At 43.7% G+C, this 25,082-nt stretch overlaps 2 protein-coding genes and 1 pseudogene across 5 annotated transcripts in view; 2 read left to right on the top strand and 1 right to left on the bottom strand.

Moving 5' to 3' along the window:
• Positions 1-292: 292 nt before the first annotated feature.
• LOC129822235 (methylosome subunit pICln-like) lies at positions 293-7,375 on the top strand. The gene is made up of 7 exons (XM_055880336.1): positions 293-834; positions 1,219-1,355; positions 1,453-1,575; positions 1,861-1,971; positions 2,133-2,138; positions 2,237-2,410; positions 6,939-7,375. Exons 1-7 carry the CDS (start codon positions 716-718, stop codon positions 7,004-7,006), a joined length of 738 nt encoding a protein of 245 aa, XP_055736311.1. The 5' UTR covers positions 293-715; the 3' UTR covers positions 7,007-7,375.
• Positions 7,376-9,230: 1,855 nt separating this feature from the next.
• LOC129822511 (aquaporin-11-like) lies at positions 9,231-10,265 on the bottom strand (annotated as a pseudogene).
• A 961-nt stretch (positions 10,266-11,226) lies between these two features.
• The window catches only part of LOC129822237 (serine/threonine-protein kinase PAK 1-like), a 33,571-nt gene continuing 19,715 nt past the window's right edge, over positions 11,227-25,082 (top strand). For 2 of the 4 annotated variants that reach the window (XM_055880340.1, XM_055880341.1), the window contains exons 1-2: positions 11,227-11,403; positions 14,251-14,402. The gene's annotated coding sequence lies outside the window, so the exon portion shown is untranslated. The remainder of the gene's footprint in view (positions 11,404-14,250; positions 14,403-25,082) is intronic. The other 2 variants (XM_055880339.1, XM_055880338.1) reach the window with 1 other exon arrangement.

Here is a 25,082-nt window from a genome sequence, read left to right on the forward strand (position 1 = left end):
CATATAACCCCCGACCTGTAGTTGGCGGTAATGTTTTCTTGCGATTGATTTCCCTTCTCCCTCTCCTTTCTCTAATATCTGTCTCTACTCTTTAGTCACTAGTTACCACAGCCGCAAAATCATAAACCTCGCATTTTTCTACAATTTATTGTAACGACCCTGGGTTTATATCTTCAAATTTGATTTGAAACCTTACCATTATACATAACCCTGAGCTATAATAAAGGACCCAAACCTTAAATTAAGACCAACAAGCACCTTTTCGATGTTTATGAATTTCAGAGCCAATTTTAACCTTGTGGCTGTGGTAACTAGTGGAAACCTATGTTCTTGGCGGGGATACGGAGTAACTAGTTACCACTAAGGTATAATAAGAACGGTAACGTTAGCTACTAGCTAGCAGTGAAAGCAGCGTGGGGAGTTTGGTCGAGTAAATACTACCAAGCGAGCTAGTGGCACTAACGTTTCTGGGAAATGTATACTGAATGCATATTCTAACTAACGTTAACTCTTCAGGCTATCGATAGCCAGTTGACTAGCTATATCGTCTTCCCTGCACAAACGTCTAGATATCGGTTTATGTCCAGCAGCGTTAAATAGGCATCTTTGGAAAACGAAATAGCCAACCAGGTCACAGAAGCGCAGTGTTGTTGACAGCTCCGGACCGACCCATTTGAGTGTTTTCTCTGGCCGTCATTTCCATCAGTCTCTGAGGATGGTTCTGCTAAGGAGTGTCCCTCCACCCAGCGAGGGAGTCCGGCATGAACAAGCCGAGACCACGGCGGTGTTGGACGGGAAGGGCCTCGGCGCAGGAACGCTCTACGTTGCTGAAACGTATGCGACGCTATTGTGGATAACTAGCTAAGTTAGCTAGCTTTGTTAGCATGCTAGCTAATTTATTTAAAGTCCTAAAATCAGGAAGTTTCAAGACTTACATTTGTCTTATGTGTTTTTCCTTTGATAGTATTAACTTGAGCACCATGAACTTGCATTTTGCCTCACGTTAGTTGGCTATCTAGTCAGTGACTTGGAGTGGATCTCCATTGTATTTAATTGATTGCTCACACCCTCCCTCCTTGTCTCTTTCTCAAAGCACACTGGCGGGGAAGATATGAGGTTCCTCTGTTTTGAGGAGGAGAGACGTGATGAATCAAGGAAATACAATGAGTTTTCACCTTGTGACTAGTAGTCAAAATGTTCCTTTCCTGTGTTTTCCAGGCGATTGTCGTGGTTTGATGGATCAGGGATGGGCTTCTCTCTAGAGTACCCCACTATCAGCCTGCACGCCATCTCACGAGACCTCAGCACCTATCCACAGGAACATCTATATGTCATGGTCAACGCCAAACTCAACGGTGAGACACACCTGTCCATCATGGTAAATATCAAACTCAGTGTAACACAAACTTGTGAACGAGTAAGAAGTTCTTAGTCTGTGTCTGTGTTCCCCAGATGAGAACGAAGCAGAGATGCAAGAGAATGCCCATGATCAGGAGGATGAGGATAACAGCAGTGAGGAAGATGAGTCTGAGGGGATCACAGAGATCCGCTTCGTCCCTAGAGACAAGGCAGCATGTAAGTCAGGGGAGAGGGATGGCTAGTAGGGCAGGGCTAAATTAAAGTAAATGCATCTTTATTAAGCAGGTCACATTTAATAACATCTTCCATATATAATACAACAAGTGCTGTACAGTAGTCAATAACAAGTTCAAACATCTCACTACACACATGCATTAGGGATGTCTAAAGCTTTTGGTTCTCACATTCTTTGACATTCAGCTCTAGTTTGTAATCACTATGCTAGCTAGCATTAGAACACAGATTTCCCTAACGTGTGTGTGTGTGTGTGTGTGTGTCCAGTGGAGTCTATGTTTTCAGCGATGTGTGAGTGTCAGGCCCTGCACCCAGACCCGGATGATGAAGACTCCGACGGGGACTTTGACGGAGATGAGTACAATGTGGAAGAAGCAGGTGTGTAACACACACACACTCATTTATACAAGCACACACACAGTTCTACAAACAGTACACTCACACTTTTACATACAGTGTACAATCTCACATAGATGGAGTAATAAAGAAGATAATACTAACATTGTATCTCCACCTTCTTTCTCCCTTCAACGGAAAAGAGGCAGGTAAGAAGCCTAACAACTATGCACTCACCCTATCAGCTGCTACTACTACACACACAGGTACACACGCACTCACAGGTGGTATTCTCTCTGTCCTCCAGAGCATGGTCAGGGTGATATCCCGTCATTCTGTACATATGAGGAGGGTGTGTCGGGTCTGACGGCTGAAGGCCAGGCTACTCTGCAGAGACTGGAGGGCATGTTAGCTCAGTCTGTTGCTAACACCTTTCACATGGCTGGGGTCCGCACTGATGAGGCCAATGGAGAGTTTGACGGTGGGTCACACACGTATCATATAGGTCATACAAATACTCAAACACAGGATACGAGGGTAGGTCACACATTGAAACAGTATTTTTTTTAAATCCCTAGGCAACATTTCAGCATGAGGATATAAATAATACACAGTGGAGGTTCTTGGCTCTGCTTGTTAGTGGTGTGTTGTAACAACCACCAGATGGCGCCAGAGGATAACAATGATCCCACTCGACATAATCGCTACATAACAGCAAATGCCTTACAAACAGAACGTAACATATTACAGTATAAGATACATACAAAAACATACGTTCAAAGGACTGGTGTAAGATTGGTTAAAAAAACATTAGGAGGCTAGCTCCTTGGGCGCATGTCTGTCATGAGCAGGAACTTAGCCATGGAGTCCTCTAGAAGTTAAAATAAGAGCATTGAAGTCAGCGTCTGATTCTGGTAATTGGTCCTTCTCCTCTTGAGCACCGGATGGTTCTCCAACTTCTCTGCCTGCCACTGACTTATCTCCTATCACTACAAAAGAGTGAAAAAAACACAACATTTCTGTGCCTAAATGTACCTCTGAGAAGGAGTAATTTTTCAACCTAAAGATGCCATTCTAACATGAACCTAAACAATAGATTCAAATGTATTCTACAACACACCTAAAATATAGCTCAACATATAACCGGGCACCCCAGTCTTCTCCTTAAACTTGGTGAGGCTCCTTGGGCATGATGAGGTTGAAGAAAAAAACTGCCTAAATATATGATGGTTGAGGTGCACTTACTTTGAATTTGCTTCTCCATGCTTTTCCTCAGTCTTTTCACCAGGGGCATCTCTAATCCCTCTTCCAGCATCTTTTCTCGCTCTCCTTCCATGTCTTTTATTACTTTCTCGTATCATATTTTCCCTCTGCTAGAATCTCTTTCCTCTTTCGTACCATCTCATCCCTATTTATGCAAATCTCTAACTTCTTTCACTTCTATCTTTTCTGTCTTTTGTGCCATCTCTCTCGCTCCCTCTCATAGCATCTTTTCTCCCCCAATCTCTTTCCTATTTGGTAGTATATTTTTGATCTCCTTAACAACTCCTTCACCTTGTCTCTTTCTCCATGTTGATGACATGGTACCTGTTCCCACTTCCCTGCAGCACATCAAATTCCAAACCTGTGTATTTATTCCAACATAGAACACAAAATTATACAAATAATAATCTGTTTCGTAATATTTAATTTGTTACTGGTAGTTAAACTGTTGGAAGTATGATTGCTTTAAAAGTTAAAAAGGTATGATTTTTGAACCATTTCTACTGTCAGGTTGTGTTGCAACCTGCGGTAATGTCACCTAGATTACGTTGCAAATATCTAAGAGCTGTAGCTCTGTATGTCAGAGATTAGCAACAAGCCCTTAATACTCACCGGTCGCTGCAATCTTCCTCCAATAATGTACTGAAGATATAATGTACTGTCTCTTGAAGTTAATTCAGTATAGTGTAAACATCTACAGTTGAAGTCGGAAGTTTACATACACCTTAAACTGAGTTTAAATGTATTTGGTTTTCACAATTCCTGACATTTAATCCTAGTAAAAATTCCCTGTTTTAGGTCAGTTAGGATCACCACTTTATTTTAAGAATGTGAAATGTCAGAATAATAGTATAGAGTGATTTATTTCAGCTTTTATTTCTTTCATCACATTCCCAGTGGGTTAGACGTTTACATACACTCAATTAGTATTTGGTAGCATATCCTTTAAATTCTTTAACTTGGGTCAAATGTTTCAGGTAGCTTCCCACAATAAGTTGGGTGAATTTTGGCCCATTCCTCCTGACAGAGCTGGTGTAACTGAGTCAGGTTTGTAGGCCTCCTTGCTCGCACACACTTTTTCAGTTCTGCCCACACATTTTCTATATGATTGAGTTCAGGGCTTTGTGATGGCCACTCCAAAACCTTGACTTTGTTGTCCTTAAGCCATTTTGCCACAACTTTGGAAGTATGCTTGGGGTCATTGTCCATTTGGAAGAGCCATTTGCGACCAAGCTTTAACTTCCTGACTGATGTCTTGAGATGTTGCTTCAATATATCCACATAATTTTCCATCCTCATGATGCCATCTATTTTGTGAAGTGCACCAGTCCCTCCAGCACCAAAGCACCAAAGATGCTGCCACCCTCGTGCTTCACGGTTTGCATGATGTTCTTCGACTTGCAAGCCTCCGCCTTTTTCCTCCAAACATAACGATGGTCATTATGGCCAAACAGTTCTATTTCTTTTTCATCAGACCAGAGGACATTTCTCCAAAAAGTACGCTCTTTGTCCCCATGTGCAGTTGCAAACCGTAGTCTGGCTTTTTTATGGCGGTTTTGGAGCAGTGGCTTCTTCCTTGCTGAGTGGCCTTTCAGGTTATGTCGATATAGGACTCGTTTTACTGTGGATATAGACACTTTTGTACCTGTTTCCTCCAGCATCTTCACAAGGTCCTTTGCTATTGTTCTGGGATTGATTTGCAAAGTACGTTCATCTCTAGGAGACAGAACGCATCTCCTTCCTGAGCGGTATGACGACTGCGTGGTCCCATGGTGTTTATACTTGCGTACTATTGTTTGTACAGATGAACGTGGTACCTTCAGGCGTTTGGAAATTGCTCCCAAGGATGAACCAGACTTGTGGAGGTCTACAATTATTTTCTGTGGTCTAGGTCTTGGCTGATTTTCTTTTGATTTTCCCTTGATGTCAAGCAAAGAGGCACTGAGTTTGAAGGTAGTCCTTGAAATACATCCACTGGTACACCTCCAATTGACTCAAGTGATGTCAATTAGCCTATCAGAAGCTTCTAAAACCATTTCCCAAGCTGTTTAAAGGCACAGTCAACTTAGTGTATGTAAACTTCTGACCCACTGGAATCGTGATACAATGAATTATAAGTGAAATAATCTGTCTGTAAACAATTGTTGGAAAAACTACTTGTGTCATGCACACAGTATATGTCCTAACCGACTTGCCAAAACTATAGTTTGTTAACAAGACATTTGTGGAGTGGTTGAAAAATGAGTGTTAATGACTCCAACCTAAGTGTATGTAAACTTCTGACTTCAACTGTACCTATATCTTAGTGTAGTAAGTTAATATATCTCAGTATACAGTGCATTCGGAAAGTATTCAGACCCCATGACTTTTTCCACATTTTGTTACGTTAGAGCCATATTCTAAAATGTATTAAATAAAATCACACACTTCCCCGTAATGACAAAGCAAAAACAGGTTTTTAGAAATGTTTGCTAATTTATAAAAAAATAAATACAAATAAAGATTACTCAATTGAGCTCAAGTGCATCCTGTTTCCATTGGTCATCCTTGATGTTCTACAACTTAATTGGAGTCTACCTGTGGTAAATTCAATTGATTGGACATGATTTGGAAAGGTGCACACCTGTCAATATAAGGTCCCCCGGTTGATCGTGCATGTCAGAGCAAAAACCAAGTTATGAGGTCGAAGGAATTGTCTTTAGAGCTGGCCGCCTGGCCAAACTGAGCAATCAGGGGAGAAGGGCCTTGGTCAGGGAAGTGACCAAGAACCCGATGGTCACTCTTGATAGAGCTCCAGAGATCCTCTGTGGAGATAGGACAACCATTTCTGCAGCACTCCACCAAACAGGCCTTTATGGTAGAGTGGCCAGGTGGAAGCCACTCCTCGGTAAAAGGCACATGACAACACGCACCTAAAGGACTCTGACCATGAGAAACAAGATTCTCTGATCTGATGAAACCAAGATTCAACTTTTTGGCCTGATTGCCAAGCGTCACGTCTGGAGGAAAGCTGGCACCATACCTACGGTGAAGCTTGTTGATTTTTTTCAGGGACTGGGAGACTAGTCAAGATCGAGGGAAAGATGAACGGAGTGAAGTACAGAGAGATCCTAGATGAAAACCTGCTTTAGAGTGCTCCGGACCTCCAACTGGGGCGAAGGTTCACCTTCCAGTAGGACAACGACCTAAAGCACACAGCCAAGACAATGTGGCTTCAAGTCCCAGCCAGAGCCCGGGCTTGAACCTGATCGAACATCTCTGCAGAGAACTGAAAATAGCTGTGCAGCGACGCTCCCCATCCAACCTGACAGAGCTTGAGAGGATCTGCAGAGAAGAATGGGAGAAACTCCCCAAATACAGGTATGCCAAGCTTGTAGGGTCATACCCAAGAAGACTCAAGTCTGTAATCGCTGCCAAAGGTGCTTCAACAAAGCACCAAGTAAAGGGTCGGAGTACTTATGTAAATGTGAAATTTCATTTTTTTTAATGTATTTATTTTTAAATAAATTTGCAAAAGTATCTGAACCTGTTTTTGCTTTGTCATTGTGTGTAGGTTGATGGGGGGGATGTTCAGGGCCCCTTTTTCTTCCTTGAAAAATAACTGATTGACCAGCATGTATAGCCCAAACCTATTATAGACACATGAGCATGAAGAAAGCAGTATGTGTTTAATGATAATCAGTATATTGGCTGATGAGTCTGTTTTGTCTATTCTAGTCGTTCTATTTCTTTGCTTGTCTTTGCAGATGGGATGGAGGTGGATGCAGGGTCGACGATGGCCGGACAGTTTGAAGATGCAGACGTAGACCACTAGTAATAACATATCATAATACTACGTTGTAATTATCAGTACATTTGTGATGTTTTGTGTTATCACCTTGTAATCCACATCCTGCTGCCAACCGTATGGACCTGCTTACCATACTGTAGTTAAGTCTCTCACTCTCCCCCACTCCTTCTCCCAGATGGAACTCAATTCTACTGCCAGTCAAAGCACTTGTGGGATAGGAGGAGAATACAATCTCTCCACTTTCTGATTTTCTGTTCATCTCAACATACACAGATTCTTCTCTTGTGTTTTGTACCTGAAGACCAGTTTTACAGAGATTTCCCCAACAGGGAACATTGTTGCCTTTGTATGAAATCTCTTCATTAAACACGTGTGTTTTTGTATAAAGAACAAGGTGTTTCTTCTGTGCACATTCCAGAGAAGTAACGTAGGAGCTCCACTGGTGCATCTGGAAATCAATATTTTTCATGTCTTTGTTTATTAAAAAGAGGACAGAGTGCAGAAATGGCTTTGGGCCGAATTGGAAGCGGTACATGTGCATCAGAGGCAGCTGCCTAGACCGCTAGACCAGTGGTTCCCAAATTGTGGGGAGGCGGGGCGCAGTCCGACTTTAAACTTATTCTTGACATTTGTAGTAAAATTAGGTAGTGCATCATCAGTTCCTCTTGTCATGCTAGTCATTACATACCTTAGAGAGCTATTTATAACTTGTCAGAAATGTCCAGATCAACTAGCCAACATTAGCTAACGCTTGTTTTCTGTTTAAAGTTTATTTTTTTGCCTGTAAATATTGTACTTTTTGTGAAAAGGTTTGGGAGTCCCTGCACTAGACTACCCTTGGCCGCAGAAACCAAGGTTTCTTATTTGCTTTGCTTTTAGGCAGCATGAGCGGAGCGAGAGCCGCTTTAAACTATTGTTCTTGGGTGAGGTGTTGTATCAATCTTGAAAATTGAACCAGTGTAATTTTAACACTGAGCAACGCAAGCCTCTCACAGAGCACTTACAAATACATCACCACAAATATGTGGACACCCCTTCAAATTTGTGGATTTGGCTATTTGAGCCACACTCGTTGCTGACAGGTGTATAAAATCAAGCACACAGCCATGCGATCTCTATAGACAAACATTGGCAGTAGAATGGCCTCACTGAAGAGATCAGTGACTTTTAACGTGGCACAGTCATAGGATGCTACCGTTCCAACAAGTCAGTTCATAACATTTCTGCCCTGCTAGAGCTGCCCCAGTCAACTGGGGAGTGCTGTTATTGTGAAGTGGAAACATCTAGGAGCAACAAAGTGGTCGGCCACACAAGCTCACAGAACGGGACCCCCGAGTGCTGAAGCGCATTGGCGCGTAAAAATCGTCTGTCCTTGGTTGCAACACACTACCGAGTTCCAAACTGTCTCTGGAAGCAATGTCAGCTCAAAAACTGTTCGTCGGGAGCTTCATTAAATGGGTTTCAATAGCCGAGCAGCCGCATGCAATGTCACAATCACCATGTGCAATGCCAAGCGTCGGCTGGAGTGGTGCAAAGCTCCCCGCCATTAGACATTGGAGCAGTGGAAACACATTCTCTGGAGTGATGAATCACGCTTCACCATCTGGCAGTACGACGGACAAATCTGGGTTTGACGGATGCCAGAAGAACGCTAACTGCCCGACTGCATAGTGCCCACTAAATTTTGGTGGAGGATGAATAATTGTCTGGGGCTGTTTTTCATGGTTCGGGCTAGGCCCCTTAGTTCCAGTGAAGGGAAATCTTACATTACATTCTAGATGATTCTGTGCTTCCAACTTTGGCAACAGTTTGGGGAAGGCCCTTTCCTGTTTCAGCATGACAATGCCCCCGTGCACAAAGCGAGATCCATACAGAAATGGTTTGTCGAGATCAGTGTGGAAGAACTTGACTGGCCTGCACAGAGCCCTGACCTCAACCCCATCAAACACCTTTGGGATGAATTGGAACGCCGACTGCGAGTCAGGCCTAATCGTCCAACATTAGTGTCTGACCTCATATGCTGTTGTGGCTGAATGGAAGCAAGTCCCCGCAGAAATGTTCCACAAAGTGTGTGTACTGCGAAGGAGCGACTTGGGACGGTTGGCCGTAGACATCATATCTATTGTAGAACTGGGCATAAATTACTATCTCAAAGCGTTATAAAGATGCTATTAACACTAACTACAGAAATCAACTTTTTACATCAATGCTACACAAATACAGAGGATGCTGCTGAGGGGAGGATGGCTCATAAAAATGTCTGGAATAGAGTGAATGAAATGGTATCAAACACGTTCCAGCTCATTTTTTATGTGCCACCAGCCACCACTCCACAAATCATATTAGGTTAAAAAACAATTTTCTTTTGTTTGAATGTGCTTAGTTTTAAAGACGTCACTGTGCATCAGGGTCTTCGGTTCGTAGGGATGGATGGTGAGTCCAGGGCAATAGATATCAAACAAAAGAAAACAAACCGAAAAGTGGAGGAAAGTGTGTGTGTGTGTGTGTGTGAAGGAGGTCTGCATGGAAAAGGCTCCACGGCTGCAGCAGCGACCAGAGTGCCCGGGGAGCACCAGGCTGGTGTGTGTGTCTGTGTAGATGGGGCTGATGCATTGTAAGCCCTGGAGTGTGTGTCTCAGGTGCAGGTCAGAGAGACCGAGGGCCCACAGCCCCTGTAGCATGGTACGAGCCACGCTAGCTGCCATGAACTAGAGCACCATCTTCAGTACACTGCTCCTAAATAGAATTGAGGAGAATAGAATATGTATCCATTATCCATAGAATGCATATTCATTATAGAAAGACAGCAATAGAATACAATAGAATGTTATTATAGATAGAATAGAATAGATTATACATATACAAAATAAAAACATTCTATCCATCATACAGAATAAGCTAAAATAGGTATCCATTACATATAGAATCCACAATATAATAGATAATGTATCCATTATATAGAGACAACAATAGAATAGAATAGAACCAGGCAGTGAGGTGTCCCCGGGTAGGTGTGTTCCAGCGTGCTACAGGGGTTCCCCAGGGTTCCATGGAAGGTGAGGCCATGGACCACAGATGCCAGGTAGGTGAGGCTGAGACAGAACTGAGGCTGCAGCCGGCCCACCTCTCCCAGCAGACGCAGCTCTAGTTTGCAGATACACAGCTGCAGCGTAGAGACCAGCTCCATGGTGTAAACAGCAGACTGACATAGCCCTCTGGGAGCTAGTAGCTTGGTTAACATTCTCCTACTCAGTTCACACAGCAGCACGACGACGTCTGCCTCTCTCCTCAGTCTCGGTTTCTCCCCCTCTCTCTCTTCCTCTCTCTCTGTATGTGTCTTCTTGCTAGCTCCTCTGGGTCTGTTTTCTTATGGCTGCAGCAGGCTACCATGTGTGTGTGTGTGTGTGTATATGTTTGTGTGTGTATATGTTTGTGTGTGTGTGGGATCAGAGAGGGTAGATGATGATGAGCTTGAGTTCACATGGTGCGGAAGTGGCTGCCTCTCTTCTCTCCTTTCTCCTCTCTCTTCCTCTCCTCTCCTCTATGTCTCTCCATACACTGCGCCTATTGCCTATTGCTGCTATAACGTGGCCAGGCTGTGAGGTGTGATCCCCCCACCCACCACCAGAGAGCACAGTAGTTATACAGATTCAATGATGTCATACCATATACTGCATGGTTTTGTATGGGATGTCCCAAATGTCACGCTATTCCCTAGGTCCCTATACAGTGCACTTATTTTGTCCAGAGCCCTGGGCCTTGGTTAAAACTAGCACACTACAAAGAGAATAGAGTGCCATTTGAGACAGGCCTATGTCTATGCCCATCACCCTCACCCAATTACACACACTTTTCTCTCCTCCTTTCCTTATATCTTCTCCTTCAGCAGATTCAGTGATTAGTCTGATTAAGAAAAATGATGATAATGATAAATCTCAATAAGGCTAATGTAAAATGCAGCCCAGTGATTGACCTCGGCACTTGTCAAGTCTGTATCCTACAGATGAAGAAAGTGGGCACAAGGAGAGAAGGACACAAGCAGAGGACACAAGGATAAGAAGCGATATAAACAAATAATTGAGATGCAGCCCCTAAATGTAATCGGGGAAACTCATGGCGAAACCCACCTCACCTCCCAGTGAAACAGACGGCCAAACAGACCAATAAGCAGACGACTGAGCTTCAGCCTGACCACTGGCATACTAGAAACGAGTGTAGTGGGCGGGCGTTGCTATGTAGCAGGGTGGTGTGTGTCTAACAATAGCCAGGGATTGGCAGAGCCTGGACAGAGCGATAGAAGAAGGGTTTGTTAAATTGGGCAGAATAGAAAAAACTGAAGCTACTTGGGCGAATGCATGTGTGTGAGTGCTGGCAAAGAGAACGGATCGCCATCAGGAATATTTCAAAAGACACGGCGATAGGTGAGTTTCTCCTATTCCTTTATCCACGGACAGAACCGGGCATGACATTCTTTTCATTTTACCTTCCTTTACTGGTACATTACAGGACTGTTACCGCAGAACAGACAGGAGGAGCGTGCTCACGGCGCTACAGTGTAACGGCAAGGGATCATGCATACATACAGTAGTGGTTGGACGTTGGGGCCGCGACGCAGATTTATCGGTTCACTGATTTTGTCCCTGGGAGAAGGGAACAGGGTGTTATAACGGTGCTTTATGCAGCCCGCGGTGTTTTGTGGTGGAGCTCCAGACATTATCAGAGTGTGTGTGTGTGTGTGTGTGTGTGTGTGTGTGTGTGTGTGTGTGTGTGTGTGTGTGTGTGTGTGTGTGTGTGTGTGTGTGTGTGTGTGTGTGTGTGTGTGTGTGTGTGTGTGTGTGTGTGTGTGGACCAGTTGTCTGTCGCTTCAAGGGTCAACCGGTATGAATGAAAAATGTGGGAATATACAGTTATCATTCGAATGAAATTAACTCGCCTGAATGAATGAAAATTGGCACAAAATGTCATGGATAAAATTAAATGATCTCATGTACAATGTAGGCTAGATATTACAAACATTTTCATTTATTTAATGTCTTTAGGAGAAAGATGTGAAACGAATCATTATGCGACATAGAGGGGGGTCCTTGTGATCCTTCGGTTGTCCCTATCCCATTTGAAGTTGATATTTAAAATAGTTAGGGTTGGGCAAGGTAGGGGTTAAGATTAGGGACTAACTGGGGGGAGAGAGAGACACATATTTGTATTTATTTAACCTTTATTTAACTAGGCAAGTCAGTTAATAACGAATTCTTATTTACAATGACGGCCTAGGAACAGTAGGTTAACTGCCTTGTTCAGGGGCAGAACAACAGATTTTTACCTTGTCAGTTCGGGGATTCAATCTAGCAACCACTGGCAACCACTGGCCCAACGCTCTAACCACTAGGCTACCTGCCACCCCAAAATGCACTAGAGAGGGTAGAAAAGGGAGAGACCAACAGACGGAAAGAGGAAAAAGACTGGAAGAAACAGAGAGAGGGGGTAGGCTAGATAAGTGCGGCTGTAGCTGTCTGATTAGTGACACAGTGCTCCACAGCCTTCACTCAGTCTGACTTGGCGCTTTGAATAAATGACACATCAGGAATAACAGGCTAACCAAGAAGAGTAGGCTAATTTGGGTTGGGGAAACAACCCAGTGTGTCCCAAATAGCACCCTTTTCCCTATATATAGTTAAATAAAGGTTAAATAAAAAAATATATATGTATATGGGGGGCTCTGGTCAATGTAGTGCACTATATAGGGAATAGTGTTCTGTTTGGGATGTAGCCCCATCTAGTGTCTTCTCATCAGCAGTCTATATCACCACTGGTCTTGTCTCAGTTCTGTTAAGGTAATGAGCCTGAGCAAACACTGACCTTCGTGCCCCATAAAAGTTGAATGGGATCAATATGTAGAGGAATAAGTGAGAGGTGTCCAGCCAGCCAATCACATGTCTGTCTACATGGGTGGAAAGGGGATAGGCACATGTTATGTACAAGTGTAAAAACAGTAATAATATTATGATTAGCCTATTCATTGTGATATGAAGAGACGTTGTGGGGGTGTGAAGGGTGTAAGAACAAGTGTGTGTGTATGTATGTATACCCTGCAGACTGTTTAGGGTTGGACACTTTAGCCAATCCAAGGTTTAATTTGGTCTGTAAGGAGTGTGTGTGTTTACTCTCTCTATTTACACTCTCTGACACACACACACACACACACACACACACACAGAGGGAGGGAGTGTTTCTGTAATTTTTCTACCCTGTGCTGTGTCCTTACCGCCCTCTCTTCTCCTCCTCCCTTTTTCCCTCTAGTAAAGTACTGTAGAGAACGGAATACTGGCATCAGAGCTAACCTGTCCACTGAAGCAACGATAATACTATCAACTATAAATATCTCTCTCTCTCTCTCTGAGTCCCTGTCTATCTCTCTACCTCTCTCTGTTTCTCTCCAGTTGACCCGCTTGTCTCTTTTCCTCTCTTATCAAATCAAATGGTATTAGTTAAATGCGCCGAATACAACAGTTATCCACTTTTCTCCCTTTACTCGTTCTACATCTCGCCCCCCCCCCCCCCCCAAACACACACACACACACACACACACACACACACACACACACACACACACACAGTGACAGGTAGTGCTGCATTGGCACTAATCACTGATTTAAATCACCTTTAAATCTACATCCTGCTGCTGACCTTATGGACCTGTAGTTAAATCCTCTCTTTCTTTCTCTCCTTTCTTTCTCTCTCCCTGTCTCTCTATCCCTATCTCTCTCTCCCTATCTCTATCTCTCTCCCTCACACTAGTGTGTGAATGCGTGAACAGCTGCAGTAGGAATCTCACCGCCTCTCTCTTTATTCGTATAGCTGTTTTCTCTACCTCAGATGACCTCCATTGATGACCATTATCCTCTCAAATACACACCCACAAGCACACAAACCCTGCTGGTCGGCATCTGGTGGGCTGGCGGTGTAGTGGCATGTCTGTCTGGAGTCTGAGGAGTAGGATAGTTTGGGTGTTAAATAGATAGGTTGTATTCCCACGCTTAGATGTTGCTGATGCATGCCAGATCTTACAAGGCCTGGATAAGTATTTTACATATCAGCTAACTACATCATATGTTATAGCAATCTGGTGCCCAGTATTACGATGGTGCCGGATGGGAGGGCTGCTGTCATATTGGCTCTTAATCAACCATGCTATTTTTTTTTTTTTTTTGTGTTGTTCGTAACTTGTTTTGTAAATAATGTTGCTGCTACCGTCTCTTATGACCGAAAAGAGCTTCTGGACATCAGAACTGCGATTGCTCACCTCCAACTGAACAAAGAGTTCTTCAATGAGTCGGACGGGAGGGATATACTACTACAGACACCGACAACATATAGCTGGCAGGTTATACACTCCATCGGCAGGACAGAACAGCAGCCTCTGGTAAGACACGGCGCGGGGGCCTCAGCAAAAAAAACTTCCCTTTTTCAGGACCCTGTCTTTCAAAGATAATTCGTAAAAATCCAAAATAACCTCAGATCTTCATTGTAAAGGGTTTTTAACACTGTTTCCCATTGTTAAGTATCTTGCTAGCTGGATCGAATTCTCTGTTAGCTTGCCAGAGAAATGTTGAGCAACATTAGACAACTTATCTGATCAATAAGGTGAATGCACCAATTTGTAAGTCGCTCTGGATAAGAGCGTCTGCTAAATGACTTAAATGTAAATGTAAATGTAAATAATTTAGTTTATGGTGTAAAAATTAGCTTGCTAATAAAGTCAGACAGTTTTTGTTGAATTTGACAGTAACACGTGTGTGAGGGGAGATTATACTTTTTTTGTTTTACTCAATGTTATTTTTGCACACGTAGCCTTGTACGCTTGATTGATGTCTATAGTGGCCACTACAATAGAGCAAAAATAGAATGCCTGTTTGTTTCATTCTATTTCTACTTTAAGATGGGGGTTTTTCTTCCCTAAGTGCAATATTTATGTGTGTGGTCACGAGTTCTATTATAAAGGCTGTCATGGCTAACTGCAATAATAACATTATTACAATAGCTTTCTTTACATTTTTTTGCTGTGAGTTAGGTTCACATTAACTACTTTTTTATTTACACACAGAGACTGATCATGTAGATCATGTTCTTTGTTGTTTAATTAGTTAAAACCTGCATTTCCCCTAGCAGGGATTTTTAGCATGTTTCAGTGCAACAAAAAAAAGTGTCACCTTTTTGGGCCCTCACCAGTTTGCATCCCTGAAACAGGAAAGCACTTATCCAGAGGCGACGCACCTAGGGGCCGGGGGCTTTAATGCAGGGAAACTTTAATCAGTTTTACCTCATTTCTATCAGGATGTTAAATGTGTAACCAAAGGGAAAAGAATTCAAGACCACCTTTACTCCACACACAGAGATGCGTACAAAGCTCTCCCTCGCCCTCCATTTGGCAAATCGGACCATAATTCTATCCTGATTCCTGCTTACAAGCAAAAATTAAAGCAGGAAGCACTAGTGGTCAGATGAAGCAGATGCTAAACTACAGGACTGCTTTGCTAGCACAGACTTGAATATGTTCTGGGATTCTTCCAATGGCATTGAGGAGTACACCATCAGTCACTGGCTTTATCAATAAGTGCATTGATGACATCGTCCCAACAGTGACTGTACGTACATAAACCAACCAGAAGCCATGGATTACAGGCAACAATCGCACCGAGTTAAAGGATAGAGCTGCCGCTTTCAAGGAGCGGGACTCTAACACAGAAGCTTATAAGAAATCCTGCTATTCTCTCCAACGAACCATCAAATAAGCAAAGCGTCAGTACAGGACTAAGATCGAATCGTACTACACCGGCTCTGATGCGCGTCGATTGTGTGGCAGGGCTTGCAAACTATTAGACTACAAAGGGAAGCACAGCCGAGAGCTGCCCAGTGACAAGAGCCTACAAGACGAGCTAAATAACTTCTATGCTCGCCTTGAGGCAAGTAACACTGAAACATGCATGACAGCATCAGCCGTTCCAGACGACTGTGTGATCACGCTCTCCGCAGCCGATGTGAGTAAGACCTTCAAACAGGTCAACATTCACAAGGCTGCAGGGCCAGACTGATTACCAGGACGTGTACTCCAAGCGTGCACTGACCAACTGGCAAGTGTCTTTTTCAACCTCTCCCTGTCTGAGTCTGTAATACCAAAGAACACTAAGGTAACCTGCCTAAATCAACACCATTATTTCAGAAACCCCAGACCCACTCCAATTTGTTTACCGCACCAACAGATCCACAGATGATGCAATCTCTATTGCACTCCACACTGCCCTTTCACACCTGGACAAAATGATCACCTATGTGAGAATGCAATTCATTGACTACAGCTCAGCGTTCAACACCATAGTGCCCTCAAAGCTCATCACTAAATCAAATCAAATTTTATTTGTCACATACACATGGTTAGCAGATGTTAATGCGAGTGTAGCGAAATGCTTGTGCTTCTAGTTCCGACAATGCAGTAATAACCAACGAGTAATCTAACCTAACAATTCCACAACTACTACCTTATACACACAAGTGTAAAGGGATAAAGAATATGTACATAAAGATACAGTGGGGCAAAAAAGTATTTAGTCAGCCACCAATTGTGCAAGTTCTCCCACTTAAAAAGATGAGAGGCCTGTAATTTTCATCATAGGTACACTTCAACTATGACAGACAAAATGAGAAAAAAAATCCAGAAAATCACATTGTAGGATTTTTAATGAATTTATTTGCAAATTATGGTGGAAAATAAGTATTATAATATATATATATATATATATATAAGTGGCATTGTTTAAAGTGGCTAGTGATACATTTTTGATCAATTTCCATCAATTTACATTTACATTGAAAGTCAACGAGTTCCACATTGTCCCGGAACAAAGCAAAGTAAACGCAGCTCCTGCAACGTTTGAAACGTTCAATAGCGGCCTCCATTTGAGACCGCTGAGCCAGCTAGGCTTGCTGGGCTTTCGTGTATCTCCCCCTATATGGAATCTGGCAGGATCCCGGGACAGATAGCAGCGCTCACAGCCATTTAGCCCAACTGAGCCGCAGGAATCAAAATAAAATTAAAGTATATAAAAACACGGTCCGCTTTTAAACCAATGTCTTTAGTTCAGCGTTCGACAGGTTTCGGCGTTCGACAGCGTTCAACAACAACAAACATACGTCGCGCTCTGATGACGTATGTTGTGACTGGGTTGAGATCTGGTTTCACCGGGTCCATACTTCCTGCCATCCAGGACCTCTACACCAGGCGGTGTCAAAGGAAGGCCCTAAAAATTGTTAGACTCCAGTCACCCAGTCATAGACTCTTCTCTCTGCAACCGCATGGCAAGTGGTACCGGCGCACCAAGTCTAGGTCCAAGAGGCTCTTAAATAGCTTCAACCCCAAGCCATAAGACTTCTGAACAGCTATTCAAATGGCTACCCAGACTATTTGCATTGCCCCCCTCTGGAATGCTGTTGCTACTCTCTGTTATTATCTCTGGATAGTCACTTTAATAGCTCTAGCTACGTGTATATACACTGCTCAAAAAAATAAAGGGAACACTTAGACAACACAATGTAACTCCAAGTCAATCACACTTCTGTGAAATCAAACTGTCCACTTAGGAAGCAACACTGATTAACAATACATTTCACATGCTGTTGTGCAAATGGAATAGACAAAAGGTGGAAATTATAGGCAATTAGCAAGACACCCCCCAAAACAGGAGTGATTCTGCAGGTGGTGACCACAGACCACCTCTCAGTTCCTATGCTTCCTGGCTGATGTTTTGGTCACTTTTGAATGTTGGCGGTGCTCTCACTCTAGTGGTAGCATGAGACGGAGTCTATAACCCACACAAGTGGCTAAGGTAGTGCAGTTCATCCAGGATGGCACATCAATGCGAACTGTGGCAAAAAGGTTTGCTGTGTCTGTCAGCGTAGTGTCCAGAGCATGCAGGCGCTACCAGGAGACAGGCCAGTACATCAGGAGACGTGGAGGAGGCCGTAGGAGGGCAACAACCCAGCAGCAGGACCGGTACCTCTGCCTTAGTGCAAGGAGGTGCACTGCCAGAGCCCTGCAAAATGACCTCCAGCAGGTCACAAATGTGCATGTGTCAGCATATGGTCTCACAAGGGGTCTGAGGATCTCATCTCGGTACCTAATGGCAGTCAGGCTACCTCTGGCGAGCACATGGAGGGCTGTGCGGCCCCACAAAGAAATGCCACCCCACACCATGACTGACCCATCACCAAACCGGTCATGCTGGAGGATGTTGCAGGCAGCAGAACGTTCTCCACGGCGTCTCCAGACTCTGTCACGTCTGTCACATGTGCTCATGTGCTCAGTGTGAACCTGCTTTCATCTGTGAAGAGCACAGGGCGCCAGTGGCGAATTTGCTAATCTTGGTGTTCTCTGGCAAATGCCAAACGTCCTGCACGGTGTTGGGCTGTAAGCACAATCCCCACCTGTGGACGTCGGGCCTCATACCACCCTCATGGAGTCTGTTTCTGACCGTTTGAGCAGACACATGCACATTTGTGGCCTGCTGGAGGTCATTTTGCAGGGCTCTGGCAGTGCACCTCCTTGCACTAAGGCGGAGGTACCGGTCCTGCTGCTGGGTTGTTGCCCTCCTATGGCCTCCTCCACGTCTCCTGATGTACTGGCCTGTCTCCTGGTAGCGCCTGCATGCTCTGGACACTACGCTGACAGACACAGCAAACCTTTTTGCCACAGTTCGCATTGATGTGCCATCCTGGATGAACTGCACTACCTGAGCCACTTGTGTTGGTTGTAGACTCCGTCTCATGCTACCACTAGAGTGAGAGCACCGCCAGCATTCAGAAGTGACCAAAACATCAGCCAGGAAGCATAGGAACTGAGAAGTGGTCTGTGGTCACCACCTGCAGAATCACTCCTGTTTTGGGGGGTGTCTTGCTAATTGCCTATAATTTCCACCTTTTGTCTATTCCATTTGCACAACAGCATGTGAAATTTATTGTCAATCAGTGTTGCTTCCTAAGTGGACAGTTTGATTTCACAGAAGTGTGATTGACTTGGAGTTACATTGTGTTGTTTAAGTGTTCCCTTTATTTTTTTGAGCAGTGTATTACCTCGACACCGGTGCCCCCGCACATTGACATTGACTCTGTACCGGTACCCCCTGTATATAGCCCCACTATTGTTATTTACTGATGCTCTTTAATTATTTGTTATTCTTATCTCTTACTTTACTTTTTTTTTTTTTGGTATTTTCTTAACTGCACTGCTGGTTACGGGCTTGTAAGTAAGCATTTCACTGTAAGGTACAATACCTGTTGTATTCAGCATTTCACTGTAAGGTACAATACCTGTTGTATTCAGCATTTCACTGTAAGGTACAATACCTGTTGTATTCAGCATTTCACTGTAAGGTACAATACCTGTTGTATTCAGCATTTCACTGTAAGGTACAATACCTGTTGTATTCAGCATTTCACTGTAAGGTACAATACCTGTTGTATTCAGCATTTCACTGTAAGGTACAATACCTGTTGTATTCAGCATTTCACTGTAAGGTACAATACCTGTTGTATTCAGCATTTCACTGTAAGGTACAATACCTGTTGTATTCAGCATTTCACTGTAAGGTACAATACCTGTTGTATTCAGCATTTCACTGTAAGGTACAATACCTGTTGTATTCAGCATTTCACTGTAAGGTACAATACCTGTTGTATTCAGCATTTCACTGTAAGGTACAATACCTGTTGTATTCAGCATTTCACTGTAAGGTACAATACCTGTTGTATTCAGCATTTCACTGTAAGGTACAATACCTGTTGTATTCTGCATTTCACTGTAAGGTACAATACCTGTTGTATTCTGCATTTCACTGTAAGGTACAATACCTGTTGTATTCTGCATTTCACTGTAAGGTACAATACCGGTTGTATTCTGCATTTCACTGTAAGGTACAATACCGGTTGTATTCTGCATTTCACTGTAAGGTACAATACCGGTTGTATTCTGCATTTCACTGTAAGGTACAATACCTGTTGTATTTGGCGCATGTGACAAATAACGTATTTGTATTCTATTTTTTGATTTGACTGAACAGACGATGACGTGGCACACAGCCTTTGGTTGATGCATGTTATGTCTGAGCAGGGGAACGCAAACTGTTTGGAGTGGGATAGTTTGGGTGTTAGAGAGTGTTTGTTAAAGGGATAGTATGGTATTGAAGGGATCGTTTGGTGGCAAGAAGGTAGTTTGCTACAGTCAGTTAGAATGTGGATTGTGGTTATATCAGGCTAACTGGCAAGGAAGCTAGCTGGTGACATGCTAGCTGGCTAACTGGTTAGCTGGCCATGCCTATGTTTTGAAAGACTAGCCAGCAGGTTAGTGACAGGAAAAAGTTGAGTGTGTCTGAGAGAGTTGTTGGCTATTTTACATCTCTGTCTCTCTGTCTCTTTGTCTCTTTGTCTCTGTGTGTGTGACAGGAGATCTGCTAACAATCACAGACAGCGCTGCAGCTAACAATACTCAATGAAGACACATATAGACACGCATGCATGCATACAATACATTTATAAAACCATAACAATTCTTGGAGTCTAAATATTTACTAGTTGAACAGTTAAGGGCCTCCTGCTACCATGCTGAGCTTTTTGGACTCAAATTTTGTTCTCTAGTTAGGCTAGTTAGGCTATTTTTATTCTCTCTCGCACGCACGCACGCACACACACACACACTTATCTAGTTATATCATTAGTTTTCTCAGGGGTGGAGCAGCTCTGGGCTCCCAGCAGGCTTTGCAATGGGCATTATTTATGGTGTTGCCTTGGTGATTGGCTTGGTGGGTGGGACAAGACAGCTGGTGGGCAGAGACACTCATACCTGTAAGAATATGTGTGTGTCTTGTCCAGCTCTGTGTTTAATAGTTATCATATGAGGAGTGAGTAGTTCAATGGTGAGGTCACTGACCAGCCCTTTCCCTGTAGTTTACTCGGGATAAGCACAGAGAGGGGGAGAAAGAGAGAGAGATAGTTCATGTGTGGGGTACTTAGACTCTCTGTCTCTGTACTTAGACTTAGAGATGAGGAACCAGTCAAGTGGTTCCTCAGCTCTCTTTTAATTCTCTCACTCTCACTCACTCTCTCTCACTTCCCTTTTATTCTCAGAGAAAAATAAATAGGAAGAGGAAGGGAGAGACAGAAGGAGAAAGGGCAAATGGCGTAAGATGGTGCCGACAGATATGGCAGCTCTGCTCCTAGTTCCTAAGCAACTTTGCAGTATTTTGTTTTTTTGTGTGTTATTTCTTGCATTATTAGCCCAGACATTTTTGGGGTTTTCAGTACATCGAGCAGACAGGAATAAAGAACTCTCTGGGAAGAAGAACGGTGATAAACTACCCATAGTGTGATTGTGATAACATACAGAAATTCAAGTCCTTTTGTTCACCCAATCTAGAATACCTCACAATCAAATGCCGACCGTATTACCTCCCAAGATAATTCTCTATGGTTATAGTCACAGCTGTGTATATTCCCCCTCAGGCCGTTACCACAACGGCCCTCAAAGAACTACATTGGACTTTGTGCATACTGGAAACCACATATCCTGAGGCCACATTTATTTATGGTAGCTGAGGATTTTAACAAAGCAGATTTTAGGAAAACGCTACCGAAGTTCTACCAACACATTGACTGTAAATCATTGGACCACTGCTACTCAACTTTTCGAAATACCTAAAAGGCCCTCCCTTCGGCAACCCCGCCCTGTGCAACTGGGTCCTGGATTTCCTGACTGGCCGCCCCCAGGTTGGAAACAACACCTCTACTTTGATGATCCTCAACACAGGGGCCCCACAAGGGTGCGTGCTCAGCCCGCTCCTATACTCCCTATTCACCCATAACTGCGTGGCCACTCACGCCTCCAACTCAATCATCAAGTTTGCAGACGACACAACAGTAGTAGGCCTGATAGCCTACAGGGAGGAGATGAGAGCCCTTGGAGATAGGTGCCAGGAAAATAACTTCTCACTCAACGTCAACAAAAATAGATGATCGTGTAACACGCACCTATCCACATCGACGTGACCGCAGTGGAGAAGGTGGAAAGCTTCAAGTTGATGACGGTCTGAAATGGTCCACCCACACAGACCGTGTGGTGAAGAATGAGCAACAGCGCCTCTTCAACCTCAGGAGGCTGAAAAAATGTGGCTTGTCACCTAAAATCCTCAAACTTTTACAGATGCACAATTGAGATTATCCTATCGGTCTATCACAGCCTGGTACGGGAACTGCACCGCCATGCAACCGCAGGGCTTTCCAGGGGGTGGTACGGTCTGCCCAACGCATCACCTGGGGGAAAACTACCTGCCCTCCCAAGACACCTACAGCACCCGATGTCACAGGAAGGCCAAAAAGATCAAGGACATCAACCACCCGAGCCACGGCCTGTTCACCCCGCTATCACCCAGAAGGTGAGGTCAGTACAGGTGCATCAAAGCTGGGACCGAGAGACTGAAAAACAGCTTCTATCTCAAGTCCATTAGACTGTTAAATAGCCATCACTAGCCGGCTTGCACCCGGTTACGCAACCCTTAGAGGCTGCTGCCCTATATACAGTGGGGCAAAAAAGTATTTAGTCAGCCACCAATTGTGCAAGTTCTCCTACTTAAAAAGATGAGAGGCCTGTAATTTTCATCATAGGTACACTTCAACTATGACAGACAAAATGAGGGAAAAAAATTCAGAAAATCACATTGTAGGATTTTTAATGAATTTATTTGCAAATTATGGTGGAAAATAAGTATTTGGTCACCTACAAACAAGCAAGGTTTCTGGCTCTCACAGACCTGTAACTTCTTCTTTAAGAGGCTCCTCTGTCCTCCACTCGTTACCTGTATTAATGGCACCTGTTTGAACTTGTTATCAGTATAAAAGACACCTGTCCACAACCTCAAACAGTCACACTCCAAACTCCACTATGGCCAAGACCAAAGAGCTGTCAAAGGACACCAGAAACAAAATTGTAGACCTGCACCAGGCTGAGAAGACTGAATCTGCAATAGGTAAGCAGCTTGGTTTGAAGAAATCAACTGTGGGAGCAATTATTAGGAAATGGAAGACATACAAGACCACTGATAATCTCCCTCGATCTGGGGCTCCACGCAAGATCTCACCCCGTGGGGTCAAAATGATCACAAGAACGGTGAGCAAAAATCCCAGAACCACACGGGGGGACCTAGTGAATGACCTGCAGAGAGCTGGGACCAAAGTAACAAAGCCTACCATCAGTAACACACTACGCCGCCAGGGACTCAAATCCTGCAGTGCCAGACGTGTCCCCCTGCTTAAGCCAGTACATGTCCAGGCCCGTCTGAAGTTTGCTAGAGAGCATTTGGATGATCCAGAAGAAGATTGGGAGAATGTCATATGGTCAGATGAAACCAAAATAGAACTTTTTGGTAAGAACTCAACTCGTCGTGTTTGGAGGACAAAGAATGATGAATTGCATCCAAAGAACACCATACCTACTGTGAAGCATGGGGGTGGAAACATCAGGCTTTGGGGCTGTTTTTCTGCAAAGGGACCAGGATGACTGATCAGTGTAAAGGAGAGAATGAATGGGGTCATGTATCGTGAGATTTTGAGTGAAAACCTCCTTCCATCAGCAAGGGCATTGAAGATGAAACGTGGCTGGGTCTTTCAGCATGGCAATGATCCCAAACACACCGCCCGGGCAACGAAGGAGTGGCTTCGTAAGAATCATTTCAAGGTCATGGAGTGGCCTAGCCAGTCTCCAGATCTCAACCCCATAGAAAATCTTTGGAGGGAGTTGAAAGTCCGTGTTGCCCAGCAACAGCCCCAAAACATCACTGCTCTAGAGGAGATCTGCATGGAGGAATGGGCCAAAATACCAGCAACAGTGTGTGAAAACCTTGTGAAGACTTACAGAAAACATTTAACCTCTGTCATTGCCAACAAAGGGTATATAACAAAGTATTGAGAAGTATTTGGTCAATAACGAAAGTTTATTTTCCACCATCATTTGCAAATAAATTCATAAAAAATTCTACAATGTGATTTTCTGGATTTTTTTTCTCATTTTGTCTGTCATAGTTGAAGTGTATCTATGATGAAAATTACAGGCCTCATCTTTTTAAGTGGGAGAACTTGCACAATTGGTGGCTGACTAAATACTTTTTTGCCCCACTGTACATAGACTTGGAATCACTGGCCGCTTTAATAATAGTCACTTTTAATAGTGTTTACATACTGCTTTACTCATCACATATGTGTAAATACTGTATTCTATTTTAGTATTTTAGTCCATGCCACTCTGACATTGCTCGATCTAATATTTCTATATTTCTTAATTCCATTCTTTTACTTTTAGATGTGTGTGTGTTGTAAATTGTTAGATATTACTGCACTGTTGGAGCTAGGAACACAAGCATTTCGCTACACCCACATCTGCTAAGTATGTGTATGTGACCAATACGATGTGATTTGATTTAAAAATGAGGGATCAGCTTCAAACAGGTTCTTGTAAATAATGGAGCTCCGAGTAATCCTCAGGACTTCTCATTCTCTCTGCTTCGCTTCCTTGCTTTCTACTCCTATATCCATCTCACCCCCTTCCCTCCTCAACACACACACACACACACACACACACATCTTCAGAGGCAAAGGAGAACTCGTCAGTGTGAGCATCTCTCTAGGCACGGTTAAACGAACAGACAGCAGATGAAAAGAGAGCAATGCAAAGGGAGAGAAAGAGACAGAAGATGGATCTTTTTCTTCTTTGTGATTCAAACAATCGCCTGGTGGAACTCATGATGATGTCATGGAGTGTCAAGGAGGAGAGGAGAAAGGGGAGCCACAGTAGAATGTTGGGTGCACCCCACCCTAAGAATCTGCTGGCGACTAGATTCCTGTGATATCATCTCTAGGCACCCAGGGAGACCCGGGACACACACACACACAGTGCATTAATGAAAGGTAGGGAAGGCTAGTCATAAACTTGAACATGCACACATGCACTAGGATACGCCCTATGAGCACACTAGGAATCTTGACTGTTGTCATCATCAATTCCTCAACA

The sequence above is a fragment of the Salvelinus fontinalis genome, chromosome 24 (assembly GCF_029448725.1).
Source record: "Salvelinus fontinalis isolate EN_2023a chromosome 24, ASM2944872v1, whole genome shotgun sequence".
NCBI classification, from domain to species: domain Eukaryota; kingdom Metazoa; phylum Chordata; class Actinopteri; order Salmoniformes; family Salmonidae; genus Salvelinus; species Salvelinus fontinalis.